Raw genomic sequence first — 22226 nt, 5'->3', positions numbered from 1 at the left:
TACATTTTCCTCGCACGCACTTTGTTTGCAGAGGTTAGATTCCGCACCCCTGCTTGCAGGACCTGCACAGTCAGGAGCCCCCAAAATACAGCAAAAGCAAAGGTTAAATTTAAAAAAGAGTATTTGATTTGCTCAAAGCAAAAGTCTAATAAAATGAGTATTTGCTTTGCTCAAAGGAACTTGCAAAACCCTAAAGTGAGAAGTGTTGCATCCTCAAGTGAATATGTTTCTGTTTTGCTATCAGCAGAAAGCTGGCACGGACTCCTCTTTTGTTCTCCAAGTTGTTTTTTTCCCCTGGGTGTGTGTTCTGTATAGACCCACGCTAACCACAAAATGAAAAGCACACAATGGCATTCGATAAAAAGCATTTTTTTTAATTTCATGAAATGTATCTGTACAAAAGTTAGCATTACTCAAGTCAGAAAAATAGCGAAACAGAGAACGGAGCAACTCACAGAGAACGTCTGCGAAAAATGTTATACAGAAAAATAGACTGTGTTAAAAAAGGAGTCTAGTTTGTACTTTTTTCGAATCAGCAAATATGCCCCCAGAAAATATACATTTCAGAAATAAGTAAGAACAGGTAGAAAAAAGACAAGCTCAAGTCTCAAAACGAGTTTAGATTTACAAAGATTTGAAGGCACAAGTTAGAAGTAGATGAAGGTATTTTATGCTCAGCATACACCGGAAGAAACGGTAAACTTTACATAAATCAAATTAGGCTACAACTAAGTATCTAAGACACAAATTAGTGGAGAAGGTTTTAGTTTCACAGCTTAATGGATAACATCTGGTTTCCAGTAGCCACAATTTAAACTGAACTTAAAACCAGTATCATAATCCTGAAGGAGCAGTTACTGCAGTGGGCCTTTTGAATAATTAGTTGTGATTTTGCGAATGTGTGAGGAGCAGCATGGCGTAGAATGCACTATGTGTTTGTTTGTCGAGAAAGTTCACAAAATGGCTGCCCCCATGACTCTAGAATGAGAAAGTGAGGCTTTCACGGATACACGGTCTGGCCTCAACTGGAGGAAATGCCCTTAAAAACTGTTTTATTCTTCCTTTAAGGTGGTGTAGGAACTCAAAATATTCAAGGAGTGATAGTTTACAGCTCAAGTTAGACGAGGCGGATGAGACAGATGATCTCTCAACTGCTTGTCACGCCGAAGGATATGTCTCAAAAAGGAGTGGTTAATGTTCATCATTCAAAATGTGTGAATTTTTTGAGGTCCATGAAGGAAGGTTTTTTGGAGTGCGCATGACAAAGAGTTCCATTTCTAGAAACATGAGGCCAGCACAAGAGTCTATAATTGCTATCAAGAGAAGATAACCTTGTTTGGTAATACATTATTTATCGCTGAAAACATGAACTCACTGTACTTCCCTTAAGGAGAATGTATTACTGCAAAATCTCTACTGATTAGAAGATGGATGGATTTATTTAGAAAAATAGCCACTTCCAGGGTAAAAATACTAACCCTTTCAGTGCAATTCAGTCGGATGTCAAGATTGCAGCTACATTCTTAAAACTACAAAAAAATTGAGAAGACTGCTTTGGTAGTTGGCTGTTGCAATTAAATGGATGATGAATGTAAAAATACAGTCAGAACGGGTGGCCTTGTGGTTTTTGAATGCCAGGATTAAACCTAATGTAAACTGATGTAATGTCTGTTCAATTCGTTTCTTAAAGGTAACTTTTAATGGTTTGATAGAATTCCACATAGCCAAAAGTTAATCCAGTTAGTTAAATTCAGACTGTACATAAAGGGATTACATACAAATTAATTTACTTCATACAAAGATGACAGCTTTTATATTTTTTCTCTATGTGACGCGTAGGTGAGCAGTCTAGAATTTTTCTGTAACTATCATGGCTGTCCGGAACCTTGATCAAACACAATCACCAAAGCTATCTAGCCAGGACTGGTCTACTGGATGCATATGTGGAATGCATCAGTACGGGTTAACTTGATCATGCTTTATAACTTCCCCTCAGCATCCGCACAATCTAGCATTTAGATCCACTATTTGGTGCAATATCCTCAGCTGCAAAGTTCAAGCCACTTTTCAACTCCACAATTTCTGATCTCCCGCCCCTCTGCCCACTTCATGGTTAAAATCTACTTCTTTGCAAATATTACTTTATTAATTAAAATCAAAATAAAGAACATAAATTAACAGATTGTTTAAAAAAATCAACATTTAAAAACTTCAAATAGAATGTCTAATTACAGCCAATCCTCGCTTGGCACTCAAGTCAAAACAAATTACTTCTTTAGACTTTTCAAGAAGTTGGTCCCGATTGACCTGTCTGTTCCCACAAAATATTTCAATGATAGATGATAAGAAAACAACTGGTCCTGGCTGCATGCCATGTTCTTTCTCTGGTTATAAAACCCATAAGAAGAGGTTACATATGTACGCCTTGAGTACAGTCCTCACAGAGGAGTGGAAATGTTCTCCTTCATTCTGCCAATAGTCTGTCATTTTTCAACACAAAAAATATGACAAACCAAATATAATGGAGCTGTGTCTCCTTCAAAAGTTTGAAGGCGATTGAAGAACAGGGATGTCCCATTACAAGGGATTTGTTTTGTTCCCAGTCTATCAGCAGGCACTTTTAGCTATCTAGTGCGACAGTCGGCTCTTACGTGCTCCTTCATTAGTGCATATTGTTTGGAAGACCTCAAAAAGACTTTTGAGAGACTACAAAGAAACTTCTGCCACAAAAGTCTGCCCATCTTAGGGCCTGGTCAGGGTTGTGTAGACAGGCTGATCCCAGTTGCCCGTCGGGCTGTGAGCCTGTGGGATGGACAAGCCATTCAGAATAGGTGTGGCATAAGGACGCCTTGAGGAATGAAAGTATGGATACTGGTATATGCTGGATGGGTAAGCAGAGTAAGGGTTGTAGTAGTTTGAGCTCTGAAGGTCTGTGTAATCACACTGGGCACTGGAGAACGTTGAGGCCACTGAAGCAGTGGAGGAAGTGCTGGCGCATGCCTGCGTGCTGTAGGCTCCGTAATCTGAATGTGTGGGGGAGCTGTGGGACTGGTCGCGGTAATGGCTGGGGCTGAGTTGTTCCGTCTTAATGTGGGTTCTCTGCTGACCTGCTTCATTAGAGGAGGACGAGGAGGATGAGGTGGTGGTTTTGTGAGTCCAAACTTGGGCTGATGCCCCACTGCCAGCTGTGGGGTGGGGATAGCCAGCACCATATGGTCCACCTGCTGAGTTCTGCCCATGCTCGGCTGGAATGGTTGCATGGCCGTTGAGTGGCAGGTACTGGTCAAGCTCATGCACGTCAAAAGCCTCAATGTTGCTGATGACCTCGCTGCTCAGTTCACCGATATCCAAGTTGCTGAAGTCAATGTTCTGGCGGCCACTGTCCAGTAGCCTGCGCCCTTCATGTTTCAGGTCCTGCTTGCCCCCATGGTGAAGATCTGTTTTTGGTGTGGTAGGTGGCGTTGGGGGTCCATGTGTCTGTCCTTCAACCAAAACATAGAGATAAACTTTAAAAAAGAGTGCATTTGATGCATCTGTCAACTAAGCAATTCTGCTGAAGTAACCTCTGAAAATATTTATGGCTGCATTCTCTAGTTTATTCTTCCTACATCATTATTAAACAGTTTAAAAAAAGAACAATATTGCAATTCTGACCTGATGCACACAGCTGGAATTATTCTGAAGGACTTAAATATTGTTTTTAAAAAGTTTCATTTTAAGCACTTAGCATTACATCAGGTGCATAAGTAACAGTTAGCAAGTACACAATTTAGCTCAGCACCTCAAGGCCAATGTTTTTCTATGAACAAAAATTGACCGCTTATGTATAAATTTTATGAAACAAAATTTCCCCCCAAAAAAACAATACCCTCAGTGGACTCCAACCATGTTAAATTGATTCCTGTAACACAAATTCTACATATTCTCGGGTTTTGAAGATGTGTTTTAATGTGCACATTTGAGATTATAATGCCAAGAAACGATTTAACAAACTGCTTCAAATGTTTTCTGCTGCAATTGGAATGTCACCACTAACACTTTTAACCATGTATTATTTAACATTCCCATTTCCTTTTGCATGACTAAAGATTTTTGTGAAACATAAAAAATTACTTCCCTGGAAATATTCAAATTATAGGTTTAACAAAATAATGATGGCCATGATAAAGATATCCAGTTCATTTTCAATATAATTGCACATTTGACACTTTTAGTGAAAACTCCACATTGTTTTAAATACACGAGAAACAATTGGACATGGCTAACAGTGTATTTCATATTTTGCTCTTCAGAGTTGTGAACAGATTTGTGTTTTTAATGTCGACTCATGTATCACTTTTCCTTTCGTTAACCCTTATTTTTTGCAAATAGCTCAAGTGGGCAGATTTACAGTTCTAATTCCAATCCTAGCCAATTTTCACACCAATGGCAAGTCATTGCAATGGTAAATGTAGTTAACGCTAAAAGCTCGAATTTCAAACTGTTTATCAAAATATTTTAAGTAAATATTTTTGAGTAAATATTTTTCAAATAAAGGCTTGAAATGAAATGGTTTTAAAACTCAATGTTCAAAGAAAAATGCCTAGGAGCGTAACATTCAAGATGTAACTCTGGCTGACTGGTCAATATTAAAACTGAGATTAAGTGATTGGCCCAGCCCCCCTGAAACAGACATGGGACTGGGGCAGTTAGTGGACATCGTGGAGCCTGGAAAGGCCGATATGGCTTTACCAATCCCTTGCCAGATGGACAATTTTAGGCAACAACCTGTCGTAAAATCTACACAAGTCCTTTACAAACACGTCAGCGTCCGAGGCTGTGTAACTACGACAAGATAAGGGGTATAAGTAAAAAGTTACATATTTGCCTCTACACAGTGCTTAATTTGTGCTTGTTGTTTCCGGTGCAGAGCACCGGCACTTATTTTTGAGGGCCAGGGCTTATTTTTCTGCCTCAAGCATTTGCTGTGAGCTAAAGACACATATGGGAAAGACAGAGGAAGAGACAAAAGAAAAAGCGTCACAAAAGGGGAAAGCAGAAAGCTGCAGAGTGAGCTGAGGGAGGTGGAAGTGTCTTTAAATGGATTGAAAAGGCCCGACATGGCTTCAGGATTAGCTGCCTCAGAATTCCGTGCTCTCACATTTAAATGCAGCAACCCCGTGTTTAAAATGAGGGCTTTGGGCACCAGCACCTTTTTATTTACAAATTAAGCACTGCCTTTACAGGGAAGGGCGGGAGTCTGTCAGACAGAGCTTTATCCACGAAAGAACACCAATACATCTACAGTTACCAGACATTAGCAAGGCTCCAGGAGTCAGTCAGTATTGCTCGCCCACTGCCTGGCCCAATCTCGGTTATGGTTATCTGTCAACATTGGAACTGAGGCCAGGGGGCCATCTTCGTGCTCCTACTCACCCTTCAGACCTACACCAGATAATAAATCACTTCCACCACTATTTTGGACGTGTCACTCTTTAATAAGCCTGGTCTAGCTACAGTTTCGGCCGTCTTGGAAGCCAAGTCGTCCAAAAAAGTCATAAAAGAACATACACACATACATTTATGGGCTTTTGACCATCAATTTTCACCCACTGGCCTATTTAGGTCCCATTTACATTTTGGTTCAGCCCACCAAAGCATAACACACGGGCACCTGATCAGTCCACTGCGGCCATTGGCTCCATTGCCATGTCAGTGACAGAATTTTGTCAGCTCACACGTGCATAGCTGCCTGAAAAGGAGTGTGCTTCACTGCCATTGTTGGACTGACAGTCTTTTATGTGTATATATTTTTAAAATGTCATTTTTTGTGCTTACTGTATATATGTGTGAAAAAACTGTACACATGCCAAGACCAGACCTGTTGGCTTTAACCAATGCTTATCTAATTCGGCACATTTAAGGAATGTGCTTCCCACTTCTAAACTTAAGGACAAACCTAGCATTTTTGTTTCTTCACAAAGCTGTAAACATCTTACAAGTAATTTTAGCCGACATAGGCAACCTCCAGCACTGAGAAACGAATATAATCCACCCTTCCCAAAAGCTTCCCATCGAAGGAAAATTAACATTCTTAATGTCACACCCGAAGCAGTAAATTCATACTGCAACCAGACTTCCCAGAAAAAACTTTAGACCTCAAAAGGGGTATGGACATCTCTATAGATATTTAAGTACAACACAATAGATGTACATTTTATGTATGTTTTGCCCTTTTACTGCTATCACCTACTACCCCACATGGCTGTTAAGCCCTCTCTTTGTACTGTAACCAATCTAGTGCCATGCTGTAGACTTGAGCAACCGCTCGTTTGGAAATATTACTATTCCTGTTGCTACTGGCAATGCCAACCAATCACGCACTGTGATGAAAACTTATGCTGGTACCAAGTCAACAGAGCCCATTTGACATTTTTGAAGGTTGAATTGGTTGAGCAGGGCACAGCAGAAATTGTACTGCTCATCTGAAGGCCACACACACTACACAAAGCATCTACCCCACTGAGATAGCTTACGACTTTACATAAAAGAAAGAACTGGGAGGAAAAGGGTAGTATGGCGTAACTTCAAGTAATAATTTTATTGTAGTATTGGCAGCATACGCGCTGCAGATCCTGTCTCCATGAATTCCCAACTCCAGCTGGCTCAGCTGGTGTTGGAAACCATGGGGAAGGCACACAGAACGGCGAGCCCTGCACGAATATAAACATAGTGCGTGACCGTGTACTAGATTGTACCGAATTGTGAACAACATAAAGGTAAAACATAAACATCTTAACACTACAGGTAGCTACAAAAAGACCCAGCGCTTTACAAACACAGACAATATGTACCTGCACTTCTTTAATTTGAAAGTGGGGGGGGGGCACTAGCAGTCCTCAGCAGGGGCACAAAACACTGAACGGGAGTGTACTGCCTTCTCTCTGCCGAAGATGTACTTTTGGCTAGTGAGTATCCCTTCTGAATATTTCCATCTCAAGCACAGAAGATACCTCATCGCAGCTCCTGATAGGTCAGTGTACTGATGTTATACTCCAGCAAAACTGCCCCTGTTTTATGCCTACCTGCCCAACAATTTACTTAAGGCAGAGGCCGCCGAAAGCAAAATACATCCCTTTTGTAAGACAGGGTGTTTCATGTGTTCTATTAAAGGTAAGCTGCCAGGATGTTTAAACGTGTATGCCAGTTTGGCACAGAAGCAAGTATAGTTTACCGATGTTAGGCTGTACTAGGAGTCGATACTTTGTCATGGACAGCCTGTTTAGGGATCCTGTGAAAGGGACAGTTCGAATGTAATCTTGGGGGAGGATGGGACGTGTTCCCATTCTGGTTTGAACTTGAAAATAATAAATTAATTACTTCATCACCTCTGCGTGAGGACCATCATTTCCACGGGCAGCTCAGTTGGTTAGTGTTTAGCTTCACACACATTTGTGCTGACGCTACTGAAGCATCACAAGAGAAAATTAAAACAATTAAACTAGCATTCCAATGTGAGCGGCTCCAGTGACAGTTCACCAGGCCTCACGCACGCCGCGGTGACGTAAACACCCCGCCCTGACGCGTACCTGCGTGGTCGCCATGGTGATGACCTTCTCCCATGGGCCCGAGCCCGCCGTCCGGCTTGTAGAGCTGGCTGCCGGAGTGGTGGCTCAGCTCCGCCCCGGAGTCCGAGTCGCTCTGGCCGGCTTTGACGCTTTTCCGTCGGCGAGGCTGGTACTTGTAGTCGGGATGGTCCTTCTTGTGCTGCACCCTCAGCCGCTCGGCCTCCTCCACGAAGGGCCGCTTCTCGCCGTCACTTAGCAGGCTGCAGAAGAAAACAGAAGGGTCAGGATTACGTGTGTGCAGACCGCGGGAATATTATGTATAAAACACGCAGAGTTGTTGGCTGCAATACTTATCGGCGCCACACAAGTCAACCTACGCAGTGGTGATGGAAAAAACAACGAAACGCATTGCAAAATGTCTGTGGTTCCCGGGGGAGGGAGGGAGGGAGGGCGGTAGACAGGGTAGCACCGGAGGCAGCGTAGGACCCACTGTGTGCTACCCTGGGTTCGGAAAGAGGCAGGCGAGAGCGGATCCGAGAATCTTTATTCTCACCCGCTTTTAAAGGAAAAGTGTGTTGCGGTATTTGCCCATCCTAACCATCCAAATGATCCTTCTCTTGACACCTTTAATGGGACTAACCGAAAATAACAATACTAAGAAAACACTACCAACAAACTTCCCAAAACACTGCGGAGACATCCATAAATAACACGAGGAACCGCGAGCAGGGCCGGACTGACCTATCAGGCAAGCTGGCATTCCCGGGGGGTCGACTTTTACCTGTTAGTGTAGGAACGAGGAGCCAGACAATGATGTCATAATAGGTCTCAAACTTTAGCTGACATCACCAACATTCTAGAGTGACTATTGTGGATGTCAGGGCACATTTAAGCTAAACGGGTCTAGGCCCCACCGAGCATCAACAGAATAAGGCCCATGCCATGACATTAATCAGAGGCAGGTCACCGAAGCAGCTTCCACAGTGACGTACTTAGGGCGCCCTCGCAGGCGACATGACGCACGTAGGCACACTGTGACGCACGTGGGCACACTTCCATTTCTGCTCACACACTCCTGATGTACAAAGATTCCTACTTGACCCAAAACTAGAAAAAAGAGGCGAGAATTAAAGAGAAACGATGACAAAGGGAGACTGAAGAGGTGAAAAAATCGGCATTAGGAAGGTAGAAACAGAAAGTGATGGGTAGTCGGAGTAAGAGAAATGAGATGACATCAAGTCTAGCAGCCTTGGTATGTGGCAATTCTAGACACCTGCACTTTTTTCTAGATAAGCAGTGTCTAAGGGAACAATGAACAATGTCGGGTGGACTCTGCATATATGTGAGTATTTTTTCCCACTTTTTGTTTCACTTAAAGGAAGGCCAGCAGTCACAGACAAAAACAAATCACATGGGGCTGGTTCAGTCTTTTCCCCCTCCGAGGTCGATAAAATTGCTAAAATGAGAAAAATAGCTGGGCTAAGTGTATTACAGTAATTAGAAACAGGCTGTGTTTTCTGCGAAAGGCTGCCAAAAATGTGTTATGACTGTGTTTATACAGCTCCTACAAGTCCTTACAAACAGTTGAAGCACTTTACAGCAGCAAGCTAAACCAAAAGTGAAAGTTAGTGGTTAATGCAGCGTGTATTATTAATATGGCTATTATTTCGAAATGATACAAATTCTAAATTATTTACTTTTCTATAAATCCGTTTAGTTGTGCTGCCACAAAAAATGAGCAATCCGCTTAACTCATTAATTGGACTGCAATTGGCAATGGGTATTTAGCGCTTTTCTACCTACTACCAAGAAAATCACAAATGCGGCTAGGGAAAGAAGGGCAACGATGTCCCTGAGCTAATGATTTTGGCTTATGTCCGCTTTACGTCATTCTATGGTCGACAGATCAAAATACCTGATATTTGGTATTAGCAACATATTTTATTTACTGCACTGAGACACCAAAGAAGTGATGTATTGCATATATATAAAGAAGGAGAACAATAATAATAATTATAATAACAATTGTGCTGACGAATATAAAGATAGGCCCAGGATCACACATTGTGGTGAAGGGAGAAGCCAGGATAAGAAACACACCTCACCTTCTTGCACAGTCAGCCATTTAGCATTAAACCGCATCATCAACGCAACCAAAGGAGTGGGAAAACGTAATTTATGGTCCTGATTTATGAATGTAATAGTTCGGAAAAGCAGCAAAGATAACGCATTATGTGGAAAAGGAGCATTCATTTCTTGGCTTCGACCTCTGTGGTTAGACTGGGCTACCGTCTGCAGACTGAGGACTCCTGTGCCGGTTCTTTTACATAGACTTTGGGAGGATGGAGAACAAACGGTGCTTTATTCCCCGAGTCTACCTCCTCCTCCCTGGTGTTTTGCCACCATCTCGCCGGCTCTCTTCCGGTCACATGGCTGACAAGCACTGCAAGTAAGAGCAGAAGCCCTTGACGAAATAGCTTGGTAGGTTAAGAGCCTGTGCCGAGATACTCAGCATGCCACAAAACACAACCCCGACAACGCCGGCTCAATCTTTCATCCTTCGGATAGCGCTAAGATTAGAAGAATGTGCTACGTTTTTGTAATAAGGTTGCCTTTTAGCGCTTGCCCGCGGTGCAGTTTTGGTCTATACACTTTATAAATGGAAGTATCGGTGTCAGGTTGTCGGGACTGAAAAACTGATTCAAAAGAAAGGCAGACTTTGATTTTATGTTTTTGTCTTGCTATGTTATATTGTTCTCTAAACTCCATAGACCAGTGGTATTCAAACTTTTTTATGTTGTGCTCCCTGGGGAGGGGGTGGTATTCAGGCCCCTCCTCAGAATTTTTCATAATTATTCTGTTAAATTGGCAATGTTTAAATTAAATATATCTTGACTTATTTAAACATTGCAGACAAGTTTTGTTACCTTTTTAAAAATGCAATTAACGTTTTTCTGCTTAAAACAAAGCCCTGTTATCTGCATAAAGCTTCTTTTGGCCAGGGCCTCTCCCCATCCCTCCAAATCACTTGAGCCCCCCCCCCCCTCCCCCCGGGGGACCCCACCCCAAATTTGGAGACCCCTGCCCGTAGACCAACAGGCAGCTTGTCCTGCACTCCTGTACTGTATCTAGGACTGGGCTCGCCACAGCACCCACTGCACCGACAGAGAGGATGAGCCGGGTGAGTTTCGTTGCATTGACCTGCAAGGGGGGGGGAGGGGGGTTTAGGCTCCAGTATATCAATCATGGCGCTTTTCAGAGATCTCTGCTGGGTGGCACGAGAGTAAGGTGGCTTCTACCTTAGGGGTTTGAAGACCAGCGAGTTGGGGGCTCGTATTGTGCTCCTCGTGGGTAGAGTAGGGTGTGGCTGCCACTGGCTCTAGGAGGTGGTGGGTGGGGGCTGTAGAGCAAGGTGGCTTTTACCGGCTCATGGAGTGGGTGGGCGGGAGCAGTGAGTTGGATGGCTTCCATTACTTTCCTCAGGCTGGCTGTGAGATGGGTGGCTTCAAATACTTTTTTTAGTGTGGCAGAGTGTTGGGTGACTTCTAATACTTTCTTCTGGGTTGCTGTGGGTCGGCTGTCTTCCATGACCCTTTCAGGCCTGCAGTGAGGCTTGCTGGTTTTCACCCCTCCAGGTTCAGTGAGTTTGGTGGTTTCCACTACTTCTTTGGGATGGCAGTGAGTTCAGTGGCTTTCAATGCATCTTCAGAGGTGCAGTGAGGGCCGTACCGGTCTCTGGTGGTCGACGACAGTAAGGTGGCTCCGTGCGGTCCCAGTGCCGGAGACCCCCACTGCACCTTGTCACGGGTCAGCGCTGCATGGAGCACTTGTGAAGGCAGTTTAAGGCGCACTGAAGCTCTCACAGCTCGAAGCATCAGCGCCTAGAGGCACTAGAGGCACTTCAGCTCACTGCGTGTACTATACGAAAGGTATGCTTCGCTGTGTGCCATTCATGCGGCGCTGTCCAGTGACTCCCTGGCAGGGGGCAGAGATGGACAGCAGCTCCTGCCTGCACAGCCCTCTCTACACCGAAACCATTGGACAGCACCCCTATCCCCCATATATCTCTAGCCTACCGTGAGCAGCAGCTGTGGGACCGGTCCACACCTCAAACCACACTTCCCATGATGCACCTCTTCCGTAGGGCAATGTCTCCTATAAAGATCTAACACCTCCTCTGTTTCACTGGAACACTTAACCACTGCAACATGGCTGTGGCGCCCAAACTAGCCACGTCTCCCTCTCCAATCTTCCCACAAGCAACTCTCCAACCTTTGAAAGGGCCGTGAACTTTCTATCGCTCGAACACCTTCTTTAATTCACTAGCACGATTAACCACAGCGGTGCGCCTAGGCCACAGCACACCATACAGCTCTTTCCCCACAAAGGACTCGCTCCACCCACACACTTTTCTATAAACGCATGCAGGCCCGGCCTGCAGCTGCTCGTGGACAAGTTACTGCAATGCTACAACAGTGGCGCTGTGCAAAGGCCAGGTAACAATGTAGGTCAAGAAACAGCTACCCACAGCCCCTGGACTACCAGCTCCGCAAGCTGTCTAGCTTTGTTACTCAGTGACCTATGAGTGCATAACACACACACAGCAAACCATGGTCCACGCCAACTACTTACACTGGGCTGTTGACAGAGTATTTGTGGCATAAATATAACTTACAAAAATGTAGTTCCACTGGGTGTATATTTTATTTTATTAAGCCCAAAATGTTTGCTCCACTATGTGTAGATGTTCTATTACGAACTCCAGTGGGGTGATATCTTTGTAAACAATATTTAAGCCACAAGATTTATAGGAAAGGCCATCTCGGTCCCTAAATTGTGTTAGTATATCTCGCTCTGGAACAGAGGTCCCCAAACTTTTTAAGCTGCCCCCCCCCACTTGAAAAATAAAAATCACTGTCCCCCCTTCAGAATTTTTCTCAATTTTTGTTATAAAGTTGGCGATGTTTAAGTATGCCTAGACATATTTAAACATTGCAGTTTAGTACTGCTGCTTTTTTAAAAATGCAATAACATGTTTCTGCTTAAAACAAAACACTGTTATCTGTTTTATGCTTATTTTGGCCAGAGCCTGGTGCCCCCCCATTCCCTGCCTCCCCGGGGATCACTTGAGGCCCCCCAGTTGGAAAGCCCCTGCTCTGGAAGGAAGGCCGTAGTGTACCTTGGTGATGTCAGCAACCCCTCGCCCAGCTGTAAACCATTGCCATTCTGCAGTCAGAATGGTAACCTCCTGGAAACTTTCTACCACATTTCATCCATGCTCAGAAAACGCTACAGGTTATCGCTTAATGCCAGGATCACCTTTAATGCTGCTGCATTGAAGACAAAACAATGAATCTAATATATATTGCAAGAGGATGCATAATGAATAACTGTAATATGGAGCTATACTGCCATTGTTTTGGTGATATCTTTACACAATGAGGCTAAATGCCGAGTAGTATATAAATATCACTCGGACACCAAGATGGCAATTACATGTTACTCGTTATGTATTTTTTACATTACATGATTTATTGATTAGTTTAAGCGTCATCCCCTTAGTAGTTTTTGTTTGCCCGAGACCGCAGATATGTTTGTCAAGCTTTTGAGTAATGTGTCTTTTTGTTGGGGATAGTTTGCCAATATTTAATATGTATTGGATGAAACGTGTATTTTTATAAATTAAATTTTAAATGCAAAACGCATACTACTAGAATTAAAAACATGCAAACTAAAAAAAATTTTTTTTGCTAAAGTACATTGACAATATAGATTAGGTTTAACAAGACACATATAAAGAAATAACATAAAGTGCAGTGTGGGGCAGCGTAACTTTTTACTGTCAGGTACTGTGATAAAGGTGCTTATTTTCATACAATGGGGAGAATTCCTTGTCAGACACCTGCTCAGCACTTTAAATTACGTGTAGACGGGTAGACCTATTTTCTGTTAAATGCAAATCAATGGCAAACATTCTACCCATTAATATATAAATATTTAGACGGACAGATAGCTAATTTATTAAAAACTCTTCTAAGCCACCAGCTATGATATTTACATGTCTAATGACACGCAGGCTGGAGGATTATTTGTACCAGCACGACACATGCAAATTGGAAACACATGACCGACGTATACAGTGGGGGGGTCTATACAGCTCTGGAAAGACGAAAACACAATGTGTGCTCTTTTTTGCCAAAAGAAATGCATGCACAAAATGCTCCTACAGTTGACAAAAAAAAGAGAAAGTGGGCTGGGACAGAACACAGGGTCGTAAAAACGTGAAGAAGGTTGTCAATTAAGTTTTTGAATACAGTGATTGACAGGCGGGGCCCCTAGTCCCACTGTAGCCAAACCTAGTAGGAGAAAGGCCTTCCGCATCCAGCAGTGCTCCTCGAGGTCCACGTGCAGGGCGCTGACGTGTACAGTGTTACGCTTCAGAACGTGACACAAGCCTTCGAAAGAAGGCTCGGAAGCAGCCCACAAGCAAGCGAAAGGAATCAGCAAAAAGGTATTTTCTTCGGAGGTCTGTTGTTGGCACACAGCCTGGTGGAGGCCTATTCAGAAGCAGGTTTTATTAAAGGAAGAGACATGTAGATAATAAGAAAGAGAGAGGGAAATAAAAAGAGATGGAAAAAAAGAGAAGGAAAGAAAGACAACTGAGAAAAAATAAATATGTAAAAATGAATCGGAGCTTTTGACCCGTTTTTTTTAGAAACTGTTTTAGGGGCTTCTGGCAACTTTTTAACCAGCATATTCTGGAATACCAGATCTGCGCTGACTTATTTCGGTGGTTGATATAGCGCCGAAATAGGCCCATTGAAAGGCAGGCGCTGTATCTGTAGAAGTCTAGTGGATTCTCCAGCAGAGACAGGATTAGACACTGAGCACCCTGAAGGGTAGGTACAATGCACAATACAGATTTTGTTTACATATTAGAGGAAGATTTCTAAGCCGTGACCTCCGGGCTTTTTGTTCCAAATTCACAAACTTAAAAAAATGAACGACGTCTCCTCCACAGACTTGTTTACATTTTGGGTCAGTCGGTGCCCCACCCCGAGGGAGAACTGCTAATGTGCTTTTAGGAGGTATTAACACACCCCATGCTTTGCAGACATGGGTCCATCTCGAGCTGCATCTGTTCCCATCGTCCAAGGGCCTTCAGTCTGCAACGGCCTCATGTGTCTCTGTGAGGCTCATTTACCTAGCACTTTCCCGCACCTCGATGGCTTGCTCTTTCGTAACTGTAATTTCATTTATATAGCTCTTACTGCCCCACGAGGCGTTGAATTACCCTCAATAATGGTCCGGTTTGTGTGAACAATAGTAAACATCTGCCCTGCACTCTATTTTATTCCGTAACTGGCACGCACCTTTTTTTCGAGAGAGATAAGTATGCTGCATGTAGTACCACACTGCGGCGACTTCTAAGCGCTAGTTTCAACCTTAAAATAGGATGTTTAAGGTTTACAGGCAGGTTGAAGGTCAACATTTGATTACAGGGGTTATCCAGTGATAAATTCCAGAATGCACCCATGCTGCCTCGGGTGCTGGTGGACCCCTTGAGTACCCCAGAGTCAAGGCAGCCGAGAGGCTTTAAGTCACATTAAATATGTGTGAAGAATTCTGAAATTGCCTAGTTAGGTTTTCAATACAGATCAGAGCCGAGCTTGTATATTTAATATTAGACACGCGTGGTCTTTGCTCGGTACATGGCTAAATATGGCTACTTACTAGAAGTTTAAACAATTTCATTTGTAAAATATCCTAGTGTCCACGCATGCACAGACACTTCTCAAGCTTCCTTGGGCTGCTTTAAACTCGGAGTTTGGGGGGGGGGGGGGGGTGTTTCAATTGCGTCTTGTGTTATATCTCAGTCCTTTCCAGTGTTGCAATTTTTTATTTTATTTTTAAAAATATCACAAGTTAGGAAGTTAGTTCACTAGTGGTGCCTGCTCAATGTTAGGGAGTCCCTGAATAGTCCCTGAAGAGTGACGTTCACTCCTGAAAACTCATCCCGCCCTGGGATTGCTGGTCCTTTCCTGTAACCTGCCAGATAGGTATCCCCACACCACAGTATCTCGTCTGCTCTGAGTGAAACTCCTAGTCAAGCAAAATTGTGGGGCTTCTCGGAGACGGCCAGTGTGCACAAGCGCCCGAGGGAGTGAGTGTGGTTTAACAGAGTAGTGAGTGAACTGAGTGAGTAACTGTGTGGGTATTAAGTGTTGTGAGTGGGTAGTTGGGAGTGTCCGTGTATGAGTCACTGGGTGAGAAATTGTAGGTGAACGACCGGGGAAGTGAGGAAGACTGTACAGCCTGCTGCAGCCATTAAATACATCCCCAGTGTCCACAACTGTTGTACGTTTTCGCCAGGTCTCATCTCGTGCTCTGGTGAAAGAGAGTCTTTGCCCCTTTTTCACGGGTGTCTCCTATCATCTGGGTTAAATGCTTTCTGTTATGTTTTTGTAATGATGGTTACTTCGGACCAAACCATTTTAGTATTTCGGGGACTGGCACTGCCCTTAGAACGTAAGGTCACTGCCAGGCAGCGGAACTGTCTCTAAAGCGCCCACCATGACGCTAATAGCCGTGTGGCGCTTTCAGACGCAATAAAACGTTGCCACTGCGCGCCACAATCTCACTGTGCACCCCATATAAATGCTTAATAAAGGGAGGGAGCATGGGGTGCAGCAGATAAAACAACTTTCACCCCCCGTCCATCTATGCCCACCAGCTGGACCGGTCTGCGCCGCGATCAGAACCCCAGTGACACCATAAAACTGTGCACCAGCCCCGGGGCAGGGGTTGAGGCAGCTATTTCACCGGGTAGAGGGGGCGGTGGAGGCCCTATTGGGTAAAATGGAGTTGGCATCTTCTCCCACCCCCACCCCGCAACGTCCCCAACAAATGCCCACGTGAGAAAGACAGAGTTACTGGGGCTGCGGAGGGGCAGATAGAGAGGGTGGCGGAGGGCTCACTGGGGGTTGGATTGATGTCCCTGGGGGGCGCGTAAATGTCTTAATTGTAGAGATTACAACGTTTAGGGTGGGGCAAGGAGTGGGCAGCGAGCTTGAGTCTATGCGGAGTAAGCAGAGTGAGCGCTGGGAGGGTGCACTGAGGGTTGGAGAGGGACAGAGGACTGAAGCCAGTGCGCTTCCAGCTGGGGTGCGCCAGAGCTGGGGTCTGCCTAAGGGCTGCACTGAGGGATTTAGTGATTGCTGGAGTGAGAGACCGTTGCAGCGAAGGTCGTAGTGAGTTCTAGAGTGTGTTCCAGTGGACGGGTTAGTGAGTGCTGGAGTGATAAGGCGTTGCAGTGAGGGCTGGAGTGAGTACTCAGTGAGGGGTGAAGTGAGTACTGGAGTGGGAGTTTTATTCAGGGGTTAGTGAGTACTGGAGTGAGAGGGCGTTGCAGTGAGGGCTGTAGTGAGTACTGGAGTGAGAGGGCGTTGCAGTGAGGGCTGTAGTGAGCACTGGAGGGTGAGTGAGACGCGGTGAGGGTGTGGCTCTCACTGGCGCCGAGTTACATTCAGTAATGTGCACTAGAGCCCACGTGAATGCGGCTGATTTTGGGGTGCAGGTCCAGCGCTCACTGCCGGCGCAAGCCCGTAAAGGCGTCTGCGTTACGGAAAGAGCACACCTGGCGTTGGGTGTACGTACATCCTGGTGTGCAGAACACTGAGTACACGAGGAGTTCTCATTGTTATAGAGCGGACGAGCTTGGCCAGAGCTGTTGCCCTGTGGAGGACACAAGAATGACACACAATGTATACACTGGACAAAGACTATGCGTGACGGTGTCACACCACTTTAGTGCACACAATACTCACTTGGTTGCGCGGGGTTTACCCACGATGCGGACTGAGCGTTTACAGCACTAAGCGGTACACAGAATACTCACTGCCGGGACTATGGCTTGGGGAGAGGGATGGTCACGGGTCCTCCAGGGAGCAATGCGCATTGGGTGTTTACAGTACTCAGCGGTACACAGAGTAATCAATGCAGAGCCATGGCTTGGGGCGCGCGATGGTCCCGGGGTCCTCTAGGATGTTTTCAGAGCACACCGTGGTACTGTACGATTCGTGCACATCGATACCGCTGCCAAAGACTTCCCAGGGATCGAGGACATGTGTTACAAACATGTGGTCTTTGGTGCTGAATGGGGTGCAGGTGGGTGCAAACAGTGCCCTTCAAGTGCAGGGTATAACTTGTGATAGAGGGCACCTCGGGTGCACTTTGGTACCCACCACCAGCGCAGCGTGCCCAGGACGCTTTTGAGCTTGGCGGTGTGCAGGTACGGCAGGTGTACAACTTACACAGGTACAGGTCCGAAACATCGAGGGCATGCGTTCCCAAGGTGCGCATATATGCGGAAGTACACCTGTTCACCCAAAGAGTGACCTCCTACTACGTGAAAGTCGATATTTAAACATCAATGTTAGGGTAGAGCGCTGCGCTTGGCACTTGAGTACCTGGTGCAAGGTGTGGGATATAGAACAGTACTCACTGCCAGAGGCTGCCCAGGGCCTTGCTGAGCCCATCGCTGACATGTGGTACCGGAAGCTGGGCGAAGGAGCTGCAGAAAAATACAGTCAACACTGGGGTACAGTACTGCGCGCTTCTGGTCGAGGCGGGCGCTGTGCACACGAAGCGCTAGGTACGGGGGGGTGGCGCATTCCAAGCCCTCACAGTAAACACGGGATTCAGCGCAGTACCCACAGTACTACGTGTTGGGTGGTGCTTACAAGCTGCATGCAGTGAATTCTGGGGTACAGGACAGTACAGAGCTCGCCCTGGGTTTGTGATCTCGACGCTGTGCACGTGTAGGGAGTACTAGGTGCGTAAACAGCGGTGCAGAGCCAGGACTTGTCCAGAGTCTTGCTGAGCTCGGCGATGTGCACACATGGTGTTGTGTGTGTACAGTGTTGAACATACAAGGTACATACTGGAAACACTGGGGGTCAGTACAGCACAGTACTCACTGATGGATCTTGGACGGGGTGTGCTGAGCTCGGCATTGTGCACATGCAGAGTTCTAGGTGATCCCTACACGGTACATACAGGAAACACTGGGGGTCAGTACAGCCAGTACCAACTGCCAGAGCCTGCCCAGGCTACGCTGTGCTCGGCACTGTGTACATGTGGTGGTGGTGCTCACAGGTGATCTTTACACTGAACATACAGTAAACACCGGGGGTCAGTGAAGCACAGTACTCACTGGTGTGTGCAAGGGGGTTGCTGAGTTCGGCGCTGTTTACATGTGGTGGTAAGTGCTGACTTTGCTCACACGGTGCTGCATACACGGTACGCACAGTAAACACTGGGGTGCAATAGTCACAGCCAGAGCTTGCTCGGCGCTGTACACACGTGGTGCTAGGTGTGCAAACAGCTCACGGTGGTGCGTACAGGGCACATACAGTAAACATGGGGTACGGTACTCACCGCCAGAGCTTGCCCAAAGCCTTGCAGAGCTCGGCGCTGTAAACATATTACCCTACATACATGGTACATACAGTAGATATGGTACGATATTCACCGCCAGAGCTTGCCCAAAGCCCTTCTCAGCTCGGCGCTGTGCACACGTGGTGCTAAATACATGGTACATACAGTAGACATGGTACGGTACTCACCGCCAGAGCTTGCCCGGGGTCTTGCAGAGCTCGGCGCTGTGCACACGCGGTGCTACATACATGGTACATACAGTAGACTAGACATGTTACGGTACTCACCGCCAGAGCTTGCCCAGGGTCTTGCTCAGCTCGGCGTTGTGCACACATTACCCTACATACATGGTACATACAGTAGACACGGTACGGTACTCACCGCCACAGCTTGCCCAGGGTCTTGCTCAGCTCGGCGTTGTGCAGGTGCGGGTACTGGTCGGCCAGCTTCCTGCGCGCCGCCTGCGCCCACACCATGAAGGCGTTCATGGGCCGCTTGACGTGCGGCTTGGCCTTCAGGGAGCCGGCGCCCCGCACGGGCATGGGCACCAGGGACCAGTCGTAGCCCTTCAGCACCTGCGACACGGCGTCCCGGATACAGGCGGGGAAGCGCTCCTCCGACTCCCCCGCCGGGCCCTCCGCCTTGGGCACCAGCGACGGGGGCCGCGGGGACAGCGTCGAGTCCGAGTCCGAATCTACCGGAGACATGGACGAGCTGGCGGGGCTGCTGCAGCCGGGCGGGTCCCGCTCCTCCAGGGGCATGGTCAGCATCGGGGACGCGGGGCAGGCGAGGCAACGGGAGTGCAGGTCAGAGGTCATGCACCATATGATGCATGTGCAAAATGCAAAACAGAGGTGGAAGACTGCAGCTAGCGCTTCTATGTGCGGATGAGGTGCATGGAGAAAAAAAACAAAAATATCACTCGAAAGCAACAGCCCAACCTTCTATTCAATGGCCAGATGCAACGGGGAAAGATTTAAAGAAGTCAAAGTCCGAAGCAAGCGTCGGGTGCATGTGAAAACATTGAAAAGTGCTGAAAGTTAAGTTTAAAAGTCACAGAAATGCACAATCTACGGAATTACAAATCCCAGTTCAGAGTTCGGTTGTCAAGCCTGGACTCGGGCAGCTGGGCGAAAGAAGTCGCACTGCACGGAAAAATATGAAGACCAACAGTCAGAATTAGGAAGTTCCGCAGTGTCCTGCATAGACGAATGCAGCAATGCCGTGCATGGGCGGTGTGGCTGCGGGGACACTTGTCCAGGTACGGCTAGGTCACAGGCTCCTTCGGCAGGTATCCAGGGAGAAGTCCCGGGAAAAGAAATGCTCAGAAATCCCCTCAATCGAGTGTCTCGCGCGCAGAGCAGCTTCCCCGTCCCGGTGCACCAGCCACGGCACGAGCTGGAGCTGTCCGCTGCAGAGTTGCTCCCGCACGCGCTGTCCAAGTGACGCAGCTCGAGACAGGAGCTCGTGCAGCCTGAGGAACGTTAGCGCTGAGGCTTTTCTGCGGTCTCTTGGCCCTTGCGCTGCCCCTTACATCACTTTAGCAGAATACAGCGACGCATCCAGCGCTGCCGCTACTTTTCATCAAGAGGCAGCCTCACCAACCCCGCCCACAAACTGACCGCTGATTGGAGGAGGGGAAGGGGCGGGTACTGCCGAGTGCACCGTCTCTTAAAGTAAAAGCGTCCTCAGAGTTGGATGCCTGGTATTTTCATTGCTCTTCTTTGCTGCCCGACCGAGGCTAAGGGTTTTTAATTGCACTGGTTTTTGCCAACACATTCAGATATATGTAAAGTGCATTCACCTGCGAGTGCTGCTTTCCAGTGTGCATCGTGGGGCGCGTCACAGGTCATTCATACATAAGCTGCTGTCAACACATGGAGGACTCCCTGAAATAAAGTCGTTAATATCGTCTGTAATTTCTAGTCGTATGGAAATTAATGTTGCCATCGTTTAAGTTTTATACGTCATCCTCACATTAGTCACTAGTGTGAGGACACTGATTAAACTAATTGGTCTGGCACGCTGCGGAGTTCGTGTATTTTTATTCCGAATACGTCGGAATTTGTGGCAAGTTATATATGCACTCATTTCCTGTCTTATCTGTTGAATACATTCCCTGCTTCTACGTGCTGAGTGTAAAGTTTTTCTGTAGGTGCCGAATGCATTTTCTCCTTTTAAGTGCTGAAAGTATGTTTCTTTCTGTAGCTTAATGTGTGCTTAATTCAGCTCGATCCGCTGATTCTGAAAACACTCATTTTTTACACCACGCGGGATTCCTGCCCCTCACTCCAGATAGCAGGGGCCTCTCGGCTGACTGTGCATGAGACTTATTGTCCCCCCGAATGGATTCAGCAAATACTGCAAATGAGCACTTGTTCCCGCCTATAGATGGAACCCGTTTGTCACACCACATGCTGTGTTATATTCTCGTGTCGCTAGCGTCTGCCGGCCTAGACTATATATACATTCGTCAATATGTTTTTGGATATTTCACCTACATCACAGGTGCGACGGGAACATCGCGCATCCATCTCACTGAAGTTCTGCACATATACGTTATAAAAATTCCTTCTCTAGTTCAGATTCCGCCTTTTAGGCGGCACCTGGCTGCGACCCTCTATATACTAAGCACAAATACATACTGTCCTTGTTTATTTTCCAGTTAAAAAACCACGTGACGGTTTGTGACCAGACACTGTGAACAAAATCAGATGCATAGAACAGTGTTAAACTGGTGGTTGCGCACGTCACAAGGGCGCACTTTGCGCGTGTTGAGATGCGCACGGCACTTTCAGTGTACCGCACGTCACTCCGGAACAGGAGAATATCAAGGGGCATCTAATCTCCCCCCCCCCCCCCCGCATTATTGGCACAGGTCTGCGTCGCTTTTGTCAATGGTAGCATGCAAGTATGTAAGAAGCGCCAACCTAAGGTGTGCAGAAGATTGTGCGCAATATGGCCCAGAGAGGTGTGAATTGGTTGAGCGCCCATATACAGCAGAGACCTCCGTAGTTTCTGACCCTATACGTTCTGCAGAGGTTTGCGTTAATTGAGCGCCTATAGCTTACATGGATGTAGAGAGTTCCTGTATTTCTGGTTCCTGGGTGTTTGATGTCATTCTGCACGTATATCCCACGCACGCGCATTTGAACCTATAGCTCTGCGGCTGTTTAGGATAAGGATGCACATATTTACATTGCATCAGCTGGCATGGATGATGCAGCTTCCTGGATTTCC

The 22226-nt window shown here is 46.4% G+C and overlaps 1 protein-coding gene across 1 annotated transcript; it reads right to left on the bottom strand.

Annotated features, from left to right (window-relative positions):
- Positions 1–353: 353 nt before the first annotated feature.
- Positions 354–20541, bottom strand: SOX8 (SRY-box transcription factor 8). The gene is made up of 3 exons (XM_069209822.1): positions 19368–20541; positions 7569–7807; positions 354–3482 (listed from the first exon to the last, which is right to left on the bottom strand). The coding sequence occupies exons 1-3, from the start codon at positions 19802–19804 to the stop codon at positions 2743–2745; spliced, it is 1416 nt and encodes a 471-aa protein (XP_069065923.1). The 5' UTR covers positions 19805–20541; the 3' UTR covers positions 354–2742.
- Between the last annotated feature and the right edge of the window lie 1685 nt (positions 20542–22226).

This window comes from Pleurodeles waltl, chromosome 10 (genome assembly GCF_031143425.1).
Source record: "Pleurodeles waltl isolate 20211129_DDA chromosome 10, aPleWal1.hap1.20221129, whole genome shotgun sequence".
Classification (NCBI taxonomy): Eukaryota; Metazoa; Chordata; class Amphibia; order Caudata; family Salamandridae; genus Pleurodeles; species Pleurodeles waltl.
This window is presented reverse-complemented; position numbering and strand designations above follow the sequence as displayed.

Excerpts from the sequence above, each read along its gene's own strand:
- SOX8 (XM_069209822.1), bottom strand. The coding sequence starts at position 19,804 with ATGACCTCTGACCTGCACTCCCGTTGCCTCGCCTGCCCCGCGTCCCCG. Across the intron at positions 7,808-19,367 it reads ACCCTGGGCAAGCTGTGGCG|CCTGCTAAGTGACGGCGAGA; the intron begins GTGAGTACCGTA and ends TTTCTTCTGCAG. Across the intron at positions 3,483-7,568 it reads TCACCATGGCGACCACGCAG|GACAGACACATGGACCCCCA; the intron begins GTACGCGTCAGG and ends TTTTGGTTGAAG.